This window comes from Chenopodium album, chromosome 13, assembly GCF_948465745.1.
Source record: "Chenopodium album chromosome 13, dcCheAlbu1.1, whole genome shotgun sequence".
Lineage (NCBI taxonomy): Eukaryota > Viridiplantae > Streptophyta > Magnoliopsida > Caryophyllales > Amaranthaceae > Chenopodium > Chenopodium album.
The window spans coordinates 3,480,079-3,500,411 of NC_137846.1; the positions used below are offsets into that span (position 1 = coordinate 3,480,079).

The 20,333-nt window shown below is 36.6% G+C and overlaps 4 protein-coding genes across 4 annotated transcripts; 1 reads left to right on the forward strand and 3 right to left on the reverse strand.

Moving 5' to 3' along the window:
• The first annotated feature begins 647 nt into the window (after nt 1-647).
• Nucleotides 648-9,271, forward strand: LOC145574266 (U1 snRNP-associated protein usp106-like). Its single transcript, XM_081632018.1, has 13 exons — nt 648-888; nt 1,933-1,985; nt 4,226-4,394; nt 4,482-4,545; nt 4,842-4,921; nt 5,051-5,204; nt 5,303-5,364; nt 5,461-5,523; nt 6,124-6,182; nt 6,508-6,589; nt 7,946-7,989; nt 8,142-8,393; nt 8,927-9,271. The coding sequence occupies exons 1-13, from the start codon at nt 742-744 to the stop codon at nt 8,949-8,951; spliced, it is 1,254 nt and encodes a 417-aa protein (XP_081488144.1). The 5' UTR covers nt 648-741; the 3' UTR covers nt 8,952-9,271.
• A 704-nt stretch (nt 9,272-9,975) lies between these two features.
• LOC145574269 (protein TIC 20-II, chloroplastic-like) lies at nt 9,976-10,869 on the reverse strand. Its single transcript, XM_081632020.1, has one exon. It carries the CDS (start codon nt 10,801-10,803, stop codon nt 10,138-10,140), a length of 666 nt encoding a protein of 221 aa, XP_081488146.1. The 5' UTR covers nt 10,804-10,869; the 3' UTR covers nt 9,976-10,137.
• Nucleotides 10,870-11,251: 382 nt separating this feature from the next.
• On the reverse strand, nt 11,252-17,424 carry LOC145574267 (membrane-associated protein VIPP1, chloroplastic-like). The gene is made up of 11 exons (XM_081632019.1): nt 17,084-17,424; nt 16,561-16,685; nt 16,336-16,446; nt 16,157-16,221; nt 15,979-16,060; nt 14,233-14,307; nt 13,482-13,552; nt 13,227-13,309; nt 12,485-12,549; nt 12,148-12,222; nt 11,252-11,604 (listed from the first exon to the last, which is right to left on the reverse strand). The coding sequence occupies exons 1-11, from the start codon at nt 17,211-17,213 to the stop codon at nt 11,497-11,499; spliced, it is 990 nt and encodes a 329-aa protein (XP_081488145.1). The 5' UTR covers nt 17,214-17,424; the 3' UTR covers nt 11,252-11,496.
• Nucleotides 17,425-18,099: 675 nt separating this feature from the next.
• On the reverse strand, nt 18,100-18,930 carry LOC145577083 (uncharacterized). The gene is made up of 2 exons (XM_081634761.1): nt 18,323-18,930; nt 18,100-18,199 (listed from the first exon to the last, which is right to left on the reverse strand). The coding sequence occupies exons 1-2, from the start codon at nt 18,928-18,930 to the stop codon at nt 18,100-18,102; spliced, it is 708 nt and encodes a 235-aa protein (XP_081490887.1).
• Between the last annotated feature and the right edge of the window lie 1,403 nt (nt 18,931-20,333).

A 20,333-nucleotide genomic window follows, 5' to 3' on the forward strand; every position in this document is an offset into this window, starting at 1 on the left:
AAGTCATCTACAAATGACCATCACGAGATCTCGTTAATAACTTCCTTTTGCTGTTTTGTAGACATAAACTTAGCTAGTACTCCATTACGATTGTTAGTACTTGTACTTCGCATTGATCTTTTACACATCGTTACAAACTCAACTTTGTTTATACTTCTCAGTTGTCATAATTTATAACCTTACTTATTATCATGATTATTAAAGATACTATTAAAATAACTTCAGCTCAATAAAAATAATTTATAATAAGTAAAGATCAAAAACATCAAACAACAATATATCAGTAAAATTAAATTTTACTTAGTAAAATAATTTTAGTTCAGCCCAATATAAAATGGCAAGAGAGTGACGGATAGCTCAAATGATTAGAGATTTTCTCCCGTTTCCTAGAGATTATGGAATCGATTCTCACCCTTCTCTTATGGCTCTCTAAACACCAAAAAAAAAAAATATAAAATGACAAGAACAAGATCTTACTCGATTTATCGGTTTTAAGTTAATACGAAGTAATCCTCTCTCTCATATACGAGTAAAAAAAAAGGGTTACCCCGTAATAAAAATCCCCCAAATAGTCGTAACTTAGGAAAAGGAGTGTTAGAACTTTGAGGTTTTGACAAACTCCTCATCTCATCACATCACATCACATCATAAGTGCGGAATCTTCCCCCTCGAAACACAAACTCCTCAAACCCAAAAACCCTAATTTGAAGAACTCGCTCCTTTTTTCAGAGGAGAGAGAAAATGGATGCGTTTCGGAAGCAATTAGATGTGTTAATGGGTGCTAATCGCAATGGAGATGTTACTGAAGTTAATCGCAAGTATTTCGATCGAGATGTTTGCCGTCTCTTTTTGTCTGGTCTTTGTCCTCACGAACTTTTCCAGTTAACGGTACTAATTCAAACAAACCCTAATTTCATCGTTTTTTTTTTATTTGTTCAACTGCTCTGAAATTTAGCGTGCAAATGTATTAGCTGTTATAGTATATTTTTGGGCTGAATTATTTGAATTTTGTAACTCAACTTAATTTATTTGTATGTTGATTTCGTGTTTTAAATAATGAAATATTGATTATTATGTGATTGCATGTTAGTTTAATAAGTGTAATTGTGATTTTCTTTTCATAAAATTAAGTGTGATTGACTTGATGGTGACTGAATAGATGAGATGAAAGTGTTTTGAGTATGGGTGATATGGGGAATTTTAGTGACATTGTTTTCGGGGAAACGTCGATAACATGGAAGAAAGGAGTGCCTGAGCTTGATTTGTGTTGAATGTTGTAAATTTGAGAACCAAGAATTTGATTTTAGGTGTAGTTTTGGGTATGAACTATTAGCCAGAACAAAAGAAGGTTTCTGGTCTGTTTTGAATTATTTTATGTACCTTACATGGATGTATATCGAATTATCGATGATGCAATGACTTGATCATACAACTTTCATTATAAGGGTCAGTGGAACCACTTAGCCACCCTCTGCCCCCAAAGGAGGAATACAAATAGGATAATCTGAAAAAGGGAGACTTTAACGCCCATCTTTTGTTGACGCAAAGGCATAGGATTATCCTCCAACCTATGTACTCATAATCTCTTATTCATTACTTTCGGTTAATTTTTTATTTATGTCTGCTTCAGAGATGGTTGTGGCATACCATATCATACTAGGTCATAGTTTTGTTTAGTGTCTTAGTTTGTATAGGCATTACTGAGTTGCCATATGGGATTTGGTAAGGGAGAACAATTCACTGCCTAGTTTTGTTACATTAGGGCAAAATGAGACAGTATCACATATTAATTCACCATTTTCAGATTGCAATTCACGTGGAATATGGGAATTAGTTAGCACTGGTTGCATGTTTACTAGTGTCTAAGTTAATGCTTCTATGTTGTCCTTTATTATGATTTGGTTATACATTAACTAAGTTTTGTTTTTTCAGAAAATGGATATGGGGCCATGTCCAAAGGTGCATTCGTTGCAATTACGGAAAGAGTATCCTTTTGCTCGTTATTCTTTCATGCTTTATCGGTTTGGGTATTGGCTGAAGTACTAGAAGTACTAGTTTTTGGGTGTTTTGTATTCTTGGAATAGCTATTATGGGGATATGAATTATCGTTATTAGCCCTGTTTCTATGATCTTATGATTTCTTTGGTTTGGAATATGAATATAGTTCCTTTCTTAATGAGATAATTTTTGGTGATTGGACTGTTGTAATTAATGAGAGGATTGCGCTTAAAAAAATCTTTAGATGTTTTTCTCAGGTCGTTCTAAATGTGTTAATAATTGCTAGTTGGCAAGACAGTAGTACTCTGATGATGTTCTTTATCTAATTTGTTTCTTTTTTCTTTTAGTTAAACAAAATTTTTTTCAAGACTTCCAACATTGGATCATTGTTTCCCTTTTCAAGCTTGCCTTTTATATAAAAGAAAATTTTCAACACTTTCTACATTAAATTGTTGTTTACTTATTTAAGCTTACTTTATATGGCTATTTCGTTGTTTGTAATCTGCTGTCCTGGTGCTTTATGGAACTTTGCTTTTCTGCTGATTCTTTACATGCATTGTGACAATTTGGCATGTCAAATGGAACTAAAGTCGACAATTATACAAGACAGTAATAAAAACGTACTTGGAATACTTCTTGGAGAGTAGAGGTGGAGATTGCACTGAGGAAGATGAAACCTAAGAAGGCGGTTGGCCCTGATGGGGTACCGATAGAGGTGTGGAGGTGTTTGGGTAAGATTGGTATTGATTGGTTAACAAACCTTTTCAACAAGATATGGACGGCTACAAGGATCCCACAAGATTGGAGGAAGAGCACCTTGGTCCCGGTTTATAAAAACAAAGGAGACGCTCAAGATTGTTCTAACTATCGAGGAATTAAGCTTATGAGCCATACTATGAAGTTGTGGGAAAGGGTGATTGAACAAAGGTTGAGGGCATGCACAAGCATTTCAGATAACCAATTTGGTTTTATGCCTGGGAGATCTACTATGGAGGCAATCCATTTGATAAGACAAATGATGGAGTTTTATAGGGTAAAGAAGAAAGATCTTCATATGGTCTTTATTGATTTAGAGAAGGCATATGACAAGGTGCCAAGAGAGATACTTTGGTGGGCAATGTTGAAGAAAGGTATCCCACGAAGGTATGTAGACCTAGTTAAGGATATGTATCGGGATGTGTCAACAAATGTGAGGACATGCGGAGGGTTGACAAAAGATTTCCCTATTACAATCGGATTGCATCAAGGGTCTGCATTAAGCCCTTTTCTTTTTGCAACGGTTCTAGATGAAGTAACTAGACCAATTCAAGATGAGGTTCCATGGTGTATGTTGTTCGCAGATGATATCGTTTTGGTGGATGAGACTAAGGATGGGGTTAATGTCAAGTTGGAGCAATGGAGGCAAAGGTTGGAATCTAGAGGGTTTAAGCTAAGTCGGAGTAAGACTGAATATTTGGTATGTCGTTTTGGCACTCAGAGGGGGACAAGCAATGAAGTGGTGAGTTTGGATGGAAAGGATTTGACCATGAGTGAATGTTTTAAGTACCTAGGGTCGATCATCCAGAAGAATGGTGACATTGATCAAGACGTGACCCACAGGATTAAGTCAGGGTGGCTTAAATGGAGAGCGGCCACGGGAGTGTTATGCGACCGCAGCATTCCCTTAAAGTTGAAGGGAAAATTCTATAGGACTGCCATAAGACCAGTGTTGCTCTATGGTACAGAATGTTGGGCTTCTAAGAAAGAGCATATTAAAAAGATGGAGGTTACGGAAATGCGCATGTTAAGGTGGATGTGTGGAAACACTTTAAGAGATAGAATCAGAAATGAGGTTATTCGCAAGAAAGTAGGTGTGGCGGGCATTGTAGATAAATTAAGGGAAAATCGTCTGCGTTGGTTTGGACATGTAAGACGGAGACCCGAGGGTGCACCGGTGCGAAGAGTGGAAGAGTGGGACCATGGAGGGATTAAACGAGGAAGAGGGAGACCAAAGATGACTTGGTTGGAAGGAGTGAGGAAGGATATGAAGTGCATGGATTTACGTGAGGATGAAGTTTTGGATCGTAAGGGATGGAGGAGAAAGATTTATGTTGATGACTACACGGAATAATCAAATTTGGTTCATGTTAGCCGACCCCACTTTTGGGATTAAGGCTTTGATTGATTGATTGATTGATTGATTGGAATACTTCTTGGCACCGTCTGTTTAGTTCTTAATTCATATCAGATATGAAGAAGCAAAGGCCAAGGGTGTTGATAACTACGACAGGGATTTAGAGGATGTCATAGACAGGCTCATTGTAGAATGTGACAGAAAAATTACTAGAGCTCTCAAGCGTCTTGCAGATGAGGATGCTAAAGCTGCTATTGCAATTTCCGTGTCTGATGTTACCCAGGTAACGATGAAGCCTTTATTTTAAGATTAACCTTTTCCCCATTGGTATGCTTATTATTTTAAAATTTATGTTGGTCACTTGCTGTAGACAGAAGAGATCATAGAGTTATCCAAGCAGATCAAAGAGAAGTTGAAAGAAGCTGACCAGTCGGGTAAGTTATTATTTTGTTCAGGAAGCATGGTTACTCTTTTTGGTGTTGAACTTCCTAGGTCATCTTAGATAGACTTTTTCTGTAATTTTACTTGTTATATTTTATATGTATGCTGCAATGCTTGCATTTTAGACTTAAGCTAGAGACGGGATGCGAGCTTATGGCTGATTTTAGGTTTTAAAGTTAGACACAGTATATATTTAGTTCATCTATGGTGTATGAAATTCATAGGCGTGGCCTATTGTGACTTATTCAAGTATTTAATTAATGCCTGTCCTGGATTATTGCATTTTCAGATCTTGAAGGCAAAACAGATCTTAAAATTCGAGCTTTGGAAGAACTTGAAGAATTAAGGACAACAAGAGCTGATAAACAGGTTTGTTGTTTCGTCGTCTACTGTATCTTACTATCCCAACCAAAGATCTGTTTTTTTTTTATTTTTTTTTTTTTTTTTATTTTATTTTTTTTTTTTATTTTTTATTACTGTATCTTTTTTTCCTTGCAGTCTATGCTTCTTTTGGACGCTTTCAACAAAGACAGAGCCTCTCTACCGCAGCCACTTCCCAATCCTCCCCCATTAGCTCCTTTACCTATGCTTGCTCCTGATGCTCGTACTCAAGAATTGATAAACGAGAAACTGAAGAAAGCAGAGGATCTAGGTAAGATTGAGTGTGGCTGCTTATGGCATTTTATTGTTATTGTGTTGGTGTGGTCTCCCTTGATACTCTAAGTTCTGAAATCTCTGTATATTATTCAGGTGAGCAAGGGATGGTTGATGAAGCACAGAAAGCATTAGAGGAAGCTGAAGCGTTAAAGAGGGTACTTTATTTTCTTCACTCAGCTTTACTTTTGAATGTCATACTTCCATTCTTGTCAACTTTTGTTCTCTTCTGAACCTGTGTCATGTTGCTCCAGCTTGCGCCAAGGCCGGACCCCTCAGCAGATCCAGCAAAGTATACTGCCGCTGATGTTCGCATTGTGAGTCCTTTACTCTAGTACTTTCTTTCTCTTTTTTTTGTACAAAAAAAAAAAAAAAAAAAAAAACTTTGTAGTTTTTGTTTTTGCTCTACCTATCCTTTGATTTGCTTGCCTGGGTGAGTTATTGTAGAGACTTTAGAACTTGTGTTTTATTGGAGTGCTTGAGAACTATTTAACTTGACATAAAATAGATAGAAAGAATAGGATATGCTTCAAGGCATGAAATTAATCTTTATACTACACCTATTGTCAGCCAAGTTTTTGCCACCTCGATTATATTGTCAATGTTTGGTTTGGGATTCGTATATGTTGGCTTATAGAGCATTGTCAGATTGCAGGTCCCTTGTTTTCTTTCTCATCCCAAGTTATATGAAATAAATCAAATACTATGTAATGTTAAAACAACTTGATCACTATAATCCATTTTTCTAATCATTATGATGTATGGTATATGAATTCCTTTTCTTTGGTACTGTGGTCTATACCATTTCAATTTCAATTTTACCATTACAATGTTTGCATTATTTTTTTTAATCTTTATTATTATTTATATAAAAAATTGTATTAACTATGCAATGTCCTGATCCTTTGTTTTGGCAGACTGATCAGAAGCTACGTGTCTGTGATATTTGTGGAGCATTCTTGAGTGTTTATGATAGGTAATGGTTGCATTTCTCTGTTATCAAGTATGTGATAATTCTTTGGCGACTATTTTATGAGGGTGACAAAACATTAGTATTTTGGGGTTTCAAGTACTTCAGCTTTTGACCGGTAATTATACCTCCTTGTCACCAGCAGGCTTTTGGCCCCAGTTTTACGAGGATAACTTTTCCAGCTAAAGAATGTGCGTCTTTTATTTTATGCTTGTAGATCATGCTGTTATTAGCTAGATACTTGTTGGAGTGCTATGAAGTGTTTAAATTATGCTACAATCTACTCAATGCTATTAAATGGATGAGTTTGATATTTGCGTGTGGTTTTCAGTGACCGTCGTTTAGCAGATCATTTTGGGGGAAAGCTTCATTTGGGCTACATGCAAATTCGTGAGAAATTAGCTGAGCTTCAGGTACGTCTACAATTGCTTTATTTTAAATTGTTATGTAAAACTCAAATAATGTGTTACTATGTGGCTTAAAAGAGAGTCAACCTGGGCAGTGTACTTATTTTATATTGGTATGAGTAGGGTGTTCATTAGAATTGGTAAGATGAAGACTGCAGGGTCCTATATATATCTATTGTATTATTTTAATATGTCATCTACTTGGTTTTCTGTAGTAGTTGCTCATAAGTGATTTCTTTAATCTTGGGTTAGTAGGTGTGGAGGTAAACTAAGTAAATTTGTAAACAATTGGGATTTGATTATTTTTCTGGCATTGCTCTTTTTTATTTGTGCCAATTGGGAAATTCTCAAGACTATGTGAATATGTGATCCAGGTGCTGGTCTGTAATCACATTGTTCTTCTGTAAAAGGTCGATTTTGCCATCTGTGAGTTCTTCTTTTACTTAGAAGAGTGGTTATTGCAATTTATTATTCTGACTTGGTATATATGCTCTCACCTTTGAGTTAGAACCGGACTTGAAATAGAGAATGGTGACCAATCCATTATATTTTGAAGAAAAGGTACAAAAGGAAAAGAATTTGAACCTCAAGTTATGGCTTGGGTCATAAATTAATAAATGTTATTTTAACCTGTATGCCAACATAGGTTTGAGATGTATTTGGTTTATGATTGCCTTGGTTCAACTTCTATCAGACATCAACACTTTTATTGCTAGACTTTGGACATGGCATTATAATTAGTTAAGGAGATTGATTTTTGGTTTTCAAATCTTCCCCGAATCTCAGGTACTGTTTTGCTTTTCTTAACATTTGGCATCAGCCTATTATGCTACTTGTTCAACTATTATTATTATTTTTAATTTTAATTCCAAAAGCTAGCTTTTAAGTGACTTTATATTGAACCTGACAAGCTGTTAATAAAGAGGAGGGGGGGTGGGGTTGTTTTTTTCTTTTTATTTTATTATTATTTTTTTTTTTTGGGGGGGGGGGGGGAGGTTTCTAATTATCTGGCACTACACTCACTGTAGGGTCCCCTTTACTCCCTGACATTTCCTGGCATAGCTATATGTTTGTCTATGTGGCTTGAGCTATTGTGCACGGTGTTTGAAAGCTATGTTGGATTGTTATGCATAACCTTTTTGCTTGATAGACCATATTTTGTTCATATTTTCCCCACGTGTTCATGGCCATCATGGCTTATGCTAATTGAATCATTCATTACGAGTTTGTAGTATACCAAATTTTTTGTCTTGTAAATTGTGTTGGTATCTTGATACCTGTTGCATAAATGAGATCTGCTTGTGAGTGGCTTGCTAAATGCGAGGTGTTGAATAAATTTTGTATTGGATTACTAATGTTCAGGAAGAAAAAAACAAGAAGCGCAAGGTTCATGAAGAAGATAGAAGGTAGATGTCTTCTAGCTTCCCTTCCATCATTTTCTCTTTTATTTGTTGTTGCTGTCTAAATTTCTTACATGGCCAGTAGCACTTTTGTTCTTGGTATCTCTTCTTGTGCTGTATATCCTCAAAGATTCTTCTGATCTGAAACTATCTTGTAGGTCCAGAGAGCGCAGCCGTGAAGTAGAACGTGCACCCAGTAAGGACAGGGAAAGAGGTGATAGTCAGCAAAGGGATTATGACCGGAGAAGCAGGGACCGTGATAGGCACAGTGACAGGGATCGTGGTTATGACCGTGAACGTGAAAGAGATAGGGAGCGATCCCGCAGTCATGATTCAAGAAGTCGCCGAAGGTCTCGTTCACGGTCCAGAGAACGTTCCAGGGATTACGGCCGTGACTATGATCGTAGCAGGTAGTTGAAGTCCTATCTGATTATTTTATTTGCACTTGGGTGACTTAGACATCTGCTTAGAGTCATGAAGTTCAATGCTTTTAGCTAGTGTTCATTTAGGTTTGCAGTTTAATCTCCATTTTAATTGTTCTGGAGATGAAAATGTAAAGCAAGTTAAGTTATTTTTGTGTCAATGCTTTTAAGAGCAGCATCATGAAGTTCAATGCTTTTAGCTATTAGCAGTGTTCATTTAGGTTTGCGGTTTAATCTCCATTTAATTTGTTCTGGGGATGAGAATATAAAGCAAGTTAAGTTATTTTTGTGTCAATGCTTTTAAGAGCAGCTTGTTATTAAAGGAGCATAATGAGTTGTGAGTTTCTATTATTAAGGAAATACGAGTACATGTTGTGATTTCTAAAATCTGCTGTGCTTTTGTTTGCCACTTTTGCTGATTGTGGTTCTGACTAGAGCTTGCTTTTTTTTTTTTTTTTATTTATTTTTTTTATTTATTTTTATCATACCTACTCTTAAGTTGGTTTGTTTTTTGCTTGCAGGCGTCATGACCGAGATCGATACTAGAGCTTCATGTACTGCATTCTCAGCATGAACAAGTTTACCCTTGCTGCGTAAAATTATGTTGTTTTTTTTTTCATCTTTCTTTGAGACAAAGTACCCGGGAGTATTCAGGTTGTGGACTTAGCGTTTCTTCATCACTTAGGTTGGTTTGTTGAACGAATGAGATGCTTATTTTGCTAGTTGAAGAAAGAGTACGGTAATTTTCCCGTGTAATAGCTTAGGATGTATGAAAAGAAAATCTTGATTATGGTGAGATGGATGCTCTGCTTAACCTCTGCTTTGTGCCTTATTTTTCATTTTATATAATTTATTTTTGGTCTTTAGTTGATTGTGAATAATGATATGCAAATGTTCAAGTTTTCCATTTGACACAATCATTTGCTTTATAAAATTAGTGTCAAATGATTGTGATATCAGGGGTTCTGCCTCATGGTTGTCGACTTCCTAAATAATGGCACATAATAAATCTGTCTTTCTAAAAATGTATATAAATTTGTAAGTTGATGCTATATAAACCTTGATTATATCTTAATGTTGGCAAAATGATCAAATTGTTCTTTCAATTATGCAAGCCAGCCAGCCTACAATTTCATTAGACAGACATTTGTTCGTTGTGGATTGCATAATGGAACGAAGTCCTGCAATATGCAAACAAGTTCTTGACAAATATGATGGCATTCGTTTTCGAGCCTGTTCCTTCTGGTGTTATACTTGTATGGAATAGGGCAAGGTTGACCTCTTTTACCAACCACAAAACCATGTTTTAACTTTTAAGCCTACCAGGCTACCATGGATCAAAATCAAAACTTCGATCAATTTTCGATAGCTCTAAATGGCAGCCTTCTTCTAATGCGATCAAAGTAGTCAAATTACTAGTTCAAATTACAGCGAGTGTTACGTAATAATTATGAACAAATAAGTATGATACGGAGTATTGTATTTTATTGATTGTATAATCATACCATAATTATTGTACTACGGATTACATCATAGCAGAAATCAATACTGGTAAGTGGTAACTAAAATGTTATCAAAATTTCTCCAATTTCATTAAATCATTACAAAGAACAAATTACATCACTAGTAATCTAATTCTTCCGAATCAAATCTACCCACAAAACAAAAAAAAAAAAAAAACAAAAACTTGAATCTTATTTGAATTGATCAAAACCCCAATTGAAATTGATGATTACATTTGTCTACCAGCAGCATCAGCAACAATGGGCAAATAAGGAGTCCTACCCAAAATCGATGAAACAACCCCATAAACAAAACAAGAAACAATAAACACAAACAAAAAATTATGACTCATTACCATAATCTTAAATCCTAACCCTTTTCCAGGATTAAAAATCCGCTGCAAAAGCAAAGGAAGAACAAGAAGAACATCAAGAACAAGAGCTTGCATTGCATTGAATCGAACATAGCTTGAGAAACTAGGGTTTCTGACAACCCCAAGATAGAGCGCAAAGAAGGAGACGAAACTAGCATATGGGATTGATTTGTAGAGAGAGAAAAAGGGTAAAAGGGGTTGGAAGAGGTGAGAGAGAGGTGGGTATTGAGCGAAGAGGAAGCGGCCGTAATGGAGGCCATTGATGAAGGGAAGAAAGTAGGAAATGGAGGAGATTAAGCGGTCTGTTGCTGGGGTTGTTGACATTGTTATGCTTGATTTTTGGGGTTTTAGGGTTTTGGATTTTTGAGTGGTAATTGGGAAGGTGATTTTGGTGAGTGGGGAGGATTTGAGAGGGTGCAAGAGGAGAGAGAGTGGCCGGAATTTGGTGGGTTTGCGGTGGTGAGTGGTGGTTGTTGTGAAGGTGGGGAGGAGAGAAAGCCGGAGAAGTGGGATTGAGGCCATTTTTTTTGGGGGAGATTTTTGTGTGTGGGAGAGAGAGAGTGTATTTGAGCTATATTGGAAATTTTAGAATGCAAAATAGAGATTTTTTTTTTTTTTCCTAATTTATTTTTTATTTAAATTTTAGTTTTACTCCCCTTGTAGTGTATAACAATCTCGGTCATTCATTACATATTCTATATCGAGAGTTCATGTAGTCAAACTTGTCACACATGCTAATATTATGTTTACTTACCTATACTCGTATAAATCACAAAAATACAAATATACAATGTCACGAAAATTCTTCAAAAGGTGTTATTCTAATGTACTTCATGTTATGAGGAATGAAAGGTTGATAAATTTAAATTGCATCCATGATTTGATGTTGAGAAAATACAAGTTTATAAACCTTGATAAACCTGACAGCTTTGTTAATCATTATTCCCGGCGTATCATGAAAAGATGAGCGTACATGAAAATACAAGTTTATTACAACCTTGATAAATAAAGATGAGCGTACATGAAAAGCACTGGGAATACTTTTGCATTTACAAAGGTCAATGATTACTTGAATTTCACAAGCTTGTATAGTAAATTGCATCTCTTCCTAATTTGTAAGCTTAACAATGTGTGAGCATTACAAAAAAACCGTGATTTGGCTTAGATTAAGAAATAATTTACACAAGGAAAATGATGGAAACTATAAATCAATATCTAATAATCGCTGGCTCTTCTTCGGAGCTCATTCAGCTCTGACTCGATTTCCATATCTCTAAAGGGTGATTTGGCAACCGCTGTTCTCCCTGGAGGTAATTCTCCTTTCTGTTCAAGGTCATTCAAAACAATAGACAAGGGCAAAGTCAGCAACCTCCTCAAAAATTAATACAGGAAAAAACATGGAACACTGAATGGACTACTTGATAGTTACCCATACAATTCTTGAACAACTTCAGTATGGAACCACAAGTAGAAGTGTCTAGCCACACTATAGGCTAAGTTTGCTGTTAACCAGCAAATAATAATTACTTATTGTCCCAAAATAATAGGGAACTTCCAAAATCTTGTGCCCTTAATGATAGCCTTAACAAAGAATTTAAAAGTAAGACTATATTGGTATTGTGGAAATGTAAATTTTCAACCACTAGAGGATAGTTAAGGAAGTTTTTAACTCAATTCCTTCCAAATGTGACCTACTGTTTAGAGACCGGGGAGGAGGGGCATGATTAAAAATCCGTTGCATGCTTGTTCTTGACAATGATCCTCTCTTTACTTATCACTTATTATGACTTTGTTTGTAAGATAAATTAAATCTAGCACCAACATGAATCCGAGATGATAAAACAAGTGATCCATTCATTAGTATACCTTTGAGCTCCCGGACAATTCATTCTTCAAGCTAGCTAAGTCCTCATCAACAGAAGTGCCTTCCAGTAACGCAAACTGACAATAAAATAAAGAGAAGCACTCAGTATAAATAATTAATAAACTACAGCTGTTGTAAGAAATTTCAATTTAATTAATCTCTCACTCTCACAAACCATTTCCTAAGATTATTATGAGGTAAAAGAGTACTGCACGAGTTCATAACTTTTGTGTGTGGAGGTGCATGTGTGAATCACCTTGATTTTTCTATTTACATCAACAATCATTCATAATGTTTTATACTCCGGAAGAGAGAAGGGGAGGGGGGGTGAAGGCCTACCTTTCCTTCAAGATCATCACTGGTTAACTGATTAAGTGCATCGGCTTCTGATTCCATAGCCATTACTGTATTAAAAGAAGGCCATAAGTCACAAGGCACAAAATAAACATTCTAACTGCATGATAATTAACCATTGTTTAAAAAAAAAAAAAAAAAGAATTAATGTTCTATAAATTATCACAAAGACTAATACAGAAGGACAAGGTTTCCTCACTAAGTATCCAAAAAAAACTATAGATAAACCCAATTCCCCTATATCTCCCCAAGAGAATGATTTGGGAAAGTGCCAGGTGGTTCAAAGAAGCTAGCAAAGAAACTTAATCCCAAAGCAAATTACGCGGCGTAGTAACATCAATAACCTATGATGATTCACAATAATAAAGATTGCTTGTGGATATACATCAGATATTATTGCAGGCAAGATGATTATGTACTCAATCTCTTCAGCATACTTCATTTTAGAACCTCTCTAAACTCTATATACAGTCAACTTATCAGTACCTAATGAATGTGCATATTAACTTAAACTTGAATATGGTGTCTCAGATTTGACTCCATACATCTTATGAGACGGGCACAGGAACTTTGGCCAAGGAATAAGAGCTGTCTTCAATTAAGGGATAATTAAGGAAACTAATGATACATAATAAGGACCCCCCCAAATATCCCTGTAATCTACACAATTGATACAATTCACAATAGACCCATATAACATCATGAAGGGAAATGAAATAAAGCTTGCCTTTTTCTTCCATTTTCTCAAAAGCAGCAAGAGCACCGCTTGTATTCACTTTTCCCACCATCTCACTTACTTTAGTAGCCGTCCTGGAAAACCAAAGATAGAATACAGAACTTACTATAATATACACCAGGATAAAAAAAAATAAAAAGGTTAAACCTTTGCAAACTGAATATGTTCTTTGAGCAAATAGACGCAGAACGACAAAAGAAAAACCTTTCAATGATACTAATGACAAATAGGGTATAGATGCAAAACCTTGCAGATTGAGCACGTGCTTTGAGCGTGTCTTTCTTTGACTTTGCCTCCTGTATTTTGCTTTCCAAGAGCTGCCAGGGAAGGAAGAGGCAATTCAATAAAAATTCTTATATTACCTTTCCAGTTGCAATAGCCTTGATCACTTAGACAACCAATCAATGAAGCAATCAAATTACAAACCAACTAGAGCATTTATGCAATAGCAACAAGCCAGACAAGCCTTTTAAGGGCTTAAATTACAACCGGTATTACGGTACTACGACAACAAGCAGAATGGAAAAGGAGCATCATTGATGGAAAAGGTTCCACCAATATATCACGGTATATTAGTATACCCTCCAAGGTGATGGTTCCCCAACCAATAGAGAGATTAAATAGGCTAGAAGGGCTCCTCATCCTGTCAGGCCTGTTCCCAAAGAACAGAAATAATCCACCTTCACACAGTTATATTATTGCTCAAGTATCAATTCATCTCCTTTAGGAGCTTCACATAATAGGTGATGTCAGAAGTAGTAAAAAAGATATCTTAACCAAAGTCTTTCACGTATCAATGAGAATTATTTGAGCATGCAGGTATTACAATCGACACAATAAATTCAATCTATCATTGCACAACCAAAATTAAACTATGGCCACAGAGCAAACCCCATATCAGCGCTATCAAGTCATCAAAAAGTGGAAAATCAATTATATATCTATAACACAGGAGAAACTGACAATGAAGCATGTTTCATGAGCCATAGCAGCACACCTTAGTATTCGAGACAAGCGATTCAACAACATTCTTTTGCTGATCAAGCTGAGCCCTCAAAGCACTAGCATTATCCTGCAAATGGTAAGAGTGTATATAGATAAGTGAGAAAGGAATTATGATTCTTGAAGCTTCAATTCATTTAGGCATGATAATAGCATCAACAAGAAGCATCGAACTTGGTACATCCTAAGGACAGCAGGACAGATCAAATTGAATCAAAGGGGTCATTTATACATCTACAAATAATAAGACAACCATTTTCCATTTTGAAAGAGTAATATGTCACAGGAAAAAGGTCTAAATAATAAAATACCTCTACAAGTTTATATATTCTTTGCAGCTGTATAAATTAGCTTCATTTTCCATATCTATAACTCTTTCTTTTAATTCCTTTTTCTAAAAAAAGCCTAAATTCTTCAGTTCCGATATACTTGTAAAAGAAAACCAAAAGCTTGCAAACAACATTATTTCAAAACTTGGAAACAAAAAGAAAGCAAGAATCTGAAGGGACAATCACTAGGCCACAATGGCACAATCTATATAGCACTGTTTCATATTGCACAATCTTGCCTATCTAAAGCCAGGAAAAATACAAATAAAACATTTCTCACTGGCAGATGAATCTGCCCATGCCTAGATTTCAGAAGAACAGTCAGACACAGGTATGGCAGATGACCCTGCCAATATTCATGCTTAGACTTCAGGAATCAGGAGAACAATCAGGCACAAATAAGTATATGAGAAATGACTCATGGGTAGGGAGCTATGGCTGAAAAAGGCAACTTCGAGCAACATGGCCAGAGTTATGCTGAAAATCATCATCCTTCAACTTTAAGAGTAAGAACACTATTAATGTAATCCTACCTTGTAAAATAATAAATGTTAATAGAGCTTATTCTTTGCTAATAAGGCAAAATATTTTCAGATTTCCTCCACATTACACCATTAAGTATTCTGTACTTCATAGTGGAAAGACAAACCTTAAAAGACCTACATTACCTAAAAAGACATGGCATAGCTGATGATTATGCTAATTCCAGCCCCGACAAAAAAAAAAAGAAAAAAAAAAAAAGGAAATGCATAAGTATGACTTAATCTATACTTATTAAAAATCACTCCTGTACATAATGAGGGGCCCTAAGCTGACTAAATACACTTGATAAGAATAAGCAACTAATCAAGGAATACTTTGTCTTAAAAAGTGCACAATAAGATTGTATAATTGAGATTTGGTACTAATGTGCACATTGGAAGAAAATGAGGGTTAACATTAGATCTTCAGTTTGGAAGTGAGGATCAGAATACTTCCCCACCAAAAGCAAACACAAATTGGTGTTTAAAAAGTGATTTTCAAAAAGGCTAGTACACAGATGGGTTCTTTCAACAACATCGACAAGATAGAGGAAGTAATGATATCATATCACATTTAAATACACTTTCAGCTGGCAAGAAAATGCAGAATGACAATTACAACAGCTAACCCAGCTTTAGTCAATGATCACCACTGAAGAAAATCTTCAAATGCCAGTGATACCACTTCCTTGTGTCCTTTGAGACTTAAAATTTAACTCTTTGAGGGCTGGTGGTGGGGGTACGGGGAGTAGGGAGAGAGTAGATTTCAACGTTATTGGAGAAATCAATACACCACCTCCAATACACAAACATCAGCATACAAGGTGTAGAAAACAAAAGGGGAAAGCCGAATCAAAAAGAAAGATGGTCTACAAGATAAATGAAACTTACCGCATAAGATTTCCGCCTCTTCAAAGCTTCACGAGCAAGGTCTTCATCCCCTTTGCTCAGTGCAAGTTGTGCTCTTTTATACCTTATAGCCCATGAAAGACAAATCAGGTTAAAAAAAAGGGGGGGAAGCAAGCAGCAACTGACAATGCATTCAAATTAAGCCCCATAAACAGCTTACCAATCTTCTGAAGCTTGCTGTGCGGCTTTACACTTATTTTCCAGTTGCTTTTGAGATGCCAATACCTTCATAAAAGGGAAAGGTATAAAACACTTAACCAAATGGGAAAATAAAGCAAGGTGAGAAGTAAAACATGTAACATCCACTTATACTAGCAACTTAAGAAGAGAGCACTGTACCTGCGCTGTTGACTGGCGCATTTTCGTCAAATCTTCATTCATCTCAAGAACAGTTTGTTCCAGAATTTTCTCGGGATCCTCAAAACTGCTCAGAATTGAGTTTGCATATGACTAAGTCCAATAAAGATGACAACCCATTAGGAAAAATGTCATTAATCAACAAGATAAGGTGATACAAAAGCCAGGAAATTTGACTTCTGCAAAAAAGTAACTTCAAACTCAAACCTTGACAACTCTAGCAAATCGATCAAAGAGGTTCATTTGTGAACCAAGAGAACCTCCACCGAGGCCGTTACACCTAGACTTATTGGAATGTAGTAATTGAACTCCACTCAATCTCAATGCTCCAACTGCAAGCAATGTAATATGTATCTAATCAGGAGCTAACACTTACAAAATTAAACATTTACTCCATCATAAACCACAAATTCAGCTTAATCCATCAAATTTACCACAAAAAAACTATCAAGCCTTACCATCAATGCAACAATTCGATTCATGAAATAGGTATCAAACCAAACTAATCAAACCCCAAACACAAATTACCAATTCAAAAAGCATAACAAATTATCACAAAACACCCAAAAATGAAAATTTGACAATACCTCAATATACCCAGAAGCTAAACTTTGCATGAAAATCAAATTAAACAGAAAATTGAAGGTGGGTAATCATTAATTTTGCCAAAATTTGCATATAAATCAAATTAAATAACAATTGAAGAGAAAATTGGAGGTTTGTAAGTTACCATTGTTACCAAAAAAGGAAGACCTCAAAGAAACTCTAACAACAGAAAGCCTATGAGAAGCAGCGCTTGTTGTAGATGGCGCGGAGGCAGCTAGGCGTAAACCTGTGATTGGTGGAGCTTTTGTAGCCATTTTCAAAGCTTCCCCAAAAAATAAAAATAAAAATTAAAAACCCAGAAATTATTATGAAAAATGAAGGAGGAAATAGGGTGTTGAAGCTTTTGGGAAGAGTGAATAATTTGATCGAGTAAAATTGGTTCCACACTCCCAAAAGCTGTTTAAACAGTTTTGTGTATGTGTTTTATTTCTGGTTTTGTGTCTCTTGTGGTTAGAGATTGAGGAGATGATGGGATTTTTCACATTTTTGATTTGCTTTGTAATCCTTTGGACATTGGGTGGGTGTGGGTCAAACTTCCCAAAGGATGGCTCATGGATCCCATACAATGATGGGCCAAACCCAAACCCAAACCCGATGAATTAAAATACACCATTCGGTTTTTTTTTTGAAAGAAAACTCCATCCGTTTTTAAATAACTGTAACACTTACGAGTACTTTTTTTCAATAGCTAACACTTATGAGTGCTTTATTTGGCCATTTTTATATAATTATATCAAATCTGTAAATGGAAAAATCCATCTATTTCTTACGTTTTTGGATATTCGTAACCGTTTGACTTGTCAATACACTGTGTTGACCTTAAAAAAACGTAGTGAGATTGTTTTTTTTTTTTGAAACCACGTTAGTGCTTTTATTAATCATGATCCAAAGACAATACGTCCATGAGTACATACGGGGATATTTCACTAGGACAATGATTTTTCCAAATTTACTCGACCCTAAACTGCACTAACTTAGCGAGGTGGTGTGCAACAAAATTGCCCTCGCGTTTTACATGAGATCAACTAATAAAATCAAAATGCAGACTCGAAACAAAAATGTCATCCAAAATCTTGTCAAGATCAGAGAAATAGGTAGAAGCAGCTTGTAGTCTTGAAACCAGCCCCTAGCAATCTAACTCTACAGCAACTTGTTGCAACCGAAATTGCTCCTTAGACTCACACCAAAACGAACAGCCATTCCTTCAGCAACTTCTGGTGTCCAGAAACCTCTCATGCGCCTACATCCAACAAACAAAACAGTCCCCTCTGCATTCCTTGTCACCGCCCCAAGGCCAACCTAGCCCTCCTCCAGTAGAGAGACATCACAATTAATTTTAATGACCTCTCCACGTGGAGCTGACCATTTCTTTGGGTTGTGCTTCTGGTTTTTAGAAATACTACCATATATTTTGGTAGTATACTTGTTGTAATCAGCCACAAGCCTTTGGACTCTGCCCAGAATAATCAAGTGAGGGGTCTTAGAATTGTTAAAAACTATATTATTTCTCCTGCACCAAATCTGCCACATGAGAGCAGCACCAACTTGGCGTTTTTTGCCATCCAGCTTGTCCCACGAGGCCACCAGATTAGTAATACTCATTTCATCAGCCTTATCCCACATCTCCTTACAGCAGGTCTCCTCCCAAAGGTCTCTAATCGCATGACAATCGAACAAAGAATGCCGAAGTGTCTGTGAACAATTACACCACGAACAACAGTTGTTCTTAATCATATGGCGTCTCTTGAGTAAAGAACGGACAAGAAGAGAATTAGTACATAATCGCCACAGGAAATGTCGGACTTTCGGAGTAGTTTCAAGCTTCCAAATTGAGACCCAGGCACGATGAAAATTATCCATGTTGCACGATTTACCAAGGAGGTATGCAGTTTTAACAGAGTAAATCCCCTTCAAAGTGAAAGCCCAGGTCAAATTATCCTCTGTCTCACGTTCACAAAGTGGAATAGACATAATACACTTAGCATCCCTTTCATTGAAGAGGGAAGATACCAAGTTAAAATTCCACTCCTTGCATTGGGTGTCTATAAGATCGTGCACCTTGAGTATGGAATCAACTCAATCACTCGTAATATAACGTCCTTGGTCATCCGCCATCCAAGGGTCACTCCACACATCAATGCTAGCCCCGTCACCCACCCTCCAAATTAAACCTTCTTTAAGTAAGGATTTCGAGCCCCAAATGCTCTTCCATGAGTAACTTCCAGCCAAACCCAAGGAGGAGTCTAAAAAGGATGAGTTTGGGTAGTATTTGTACTTCATTACACGAGCAAGTAGAGAGGTTGGTGATTGAACTACACGCCAATCTTGGCGTCCCAATAGAGCTTGATTAAAGACAACCATGTCTTGAAAGCCCAAGCCTCCGAGGCATTTAGGGGTGCACATCGAGTCCCAATTACGCTAGTGAGCATGATTTTTCCCATCCGAGCTACCCCACCAAAACTTTGCTGTAAAAGAGCGGATTTCATCTATAATTCCAGAGGGTATCTTGTAAACTCCCATTAAATAAGTTGGGATTGCCTAGATGACAGATTTGATGAGTACCTCTTTCCCTGCCCTAGACAATAGCTTTTCCTTCTACCCTTGAAGCTTCTTCCAGATTCGATCCTTTAAGGCCGTAAAAACAGATTTTTTGGATCTGCCAATGATGGTGGGAATACCCAAGTATTTTTCATGTTCATCCACACGACGTATCCCCAACATATTAATCAACTCTAATTGCTTCAACTCACATACACCTTTGCTAAAAGAGACCTCCGACTTCTCATAATTATTTTTTTGCCCGGAAGCTGCTTCATACAAGTTGAGAATATCAACTATTTTTTAGCATTCCACTCGGTTGGCTCTAGCAAAAAGTAAACTGTCGTCTGCAAAGAAGAGATGAGAAATTTCCGATCTATTTCTACTAGCACGAACACCATGTAAGGATCTATCTTCAACCGCTTTTCGAATCATGCCTGAAAGGGCATCCACAATCAAAATAAATAGATATGGGGAAAGTGGGTCGCCCTGTCGCAGGCCTCTGGAAGGAGTCAAGTCACCATAGACTGCACCATTAATGATGAAAGAATACGAAACTGTAGTTACACATCTCATGACAACTCTAACCCAGGCATAGGAGAATCCCATTTTCAATAGCAAATTCTCGAGGAAAGAACACTCCACCCTGTCATAGGCCTTGCTCATGTCTAACTTGAGAAAGATCGACCCTTTCCGACTTGTGCTTTGTTTTTTCATAGTGTGGAAGATTTCCATAGCTATGATTGCATTATCAGTGATAAGTCTTCCCGGAACAGAAGCACTCTGGTTTTCTGAAATGACCCCAGAGAAAATATTTTTAAACGGAGCACAATTGC

Excerpts from the sequence above, each read along its gene's own strand:
- LOC145574266 (XM_081632018.1), top strand. The coding sequence starts at position 742 with ATGGATGCGTTTCGGAAGCAATTAGATGTGTTAATGGGTGCTAATCGC. Across the intron at positions 1,986-4,225 it reads TCGTTGCAATTACGGAAAGA|ATATGAAGAAGCAAAGGCCA; the intron begins GTATCCTTTTGC and ends AATTCATATCAG. Across the intron at positions 4,395-4,481 it reads CCGTGTCTGATGTTACCCAG|ACAGAAGAGATCATAGAGTT; the intron begins GTAACGATGAAG and ends CACTTGCTGTAG.
- LOC145574269 (XM_081632020.1), bottom strand. The coding sequence starts at position 10,803 with ATGGCCTCAATCCCACTTCTCCGGCTTTCTCTCCTCCCCACCTTCACA.
- LOC145574267 (XM_081632019.1), bottom strand. The coding sequence starts at position 17,213 with ATGGCTACAAAAGCTCCACCAATCACAGGTTTACGCCTAGCTGCCTCC. Across the intron at positions 13,310-13,481 it reads GCACGTGCTCAATCTGCAAG|GACGGCTACTAAAGTAAGTG; the intron begins GTTTTGCATCTA and ends TTGGTTTTCCAG. Across the intron at positions 12,223-12,484 it reads GTGATGATCTTGAAGGAAAG|TTTGCGTTACTGGAAGGCAC; the intron begins GTAGGCCTTCAC and ends TTTTATTGTCAG.
- LOC145577083 (XM_081634761.1), bottom strand. The coding sequence starts at position 18,930 with ATGTCTATTCCACTTTGTGAACGTGAGACAGAGGATAATTTGACCTGG. Across the intron at positions 18,200-18,322 it reads AAGCACAACCCAAAGAAATG|GCGCATGAGAGGTTTCTGGA; the intron begins GTCAGCTCCACG and ends TGTTGGATGTAG.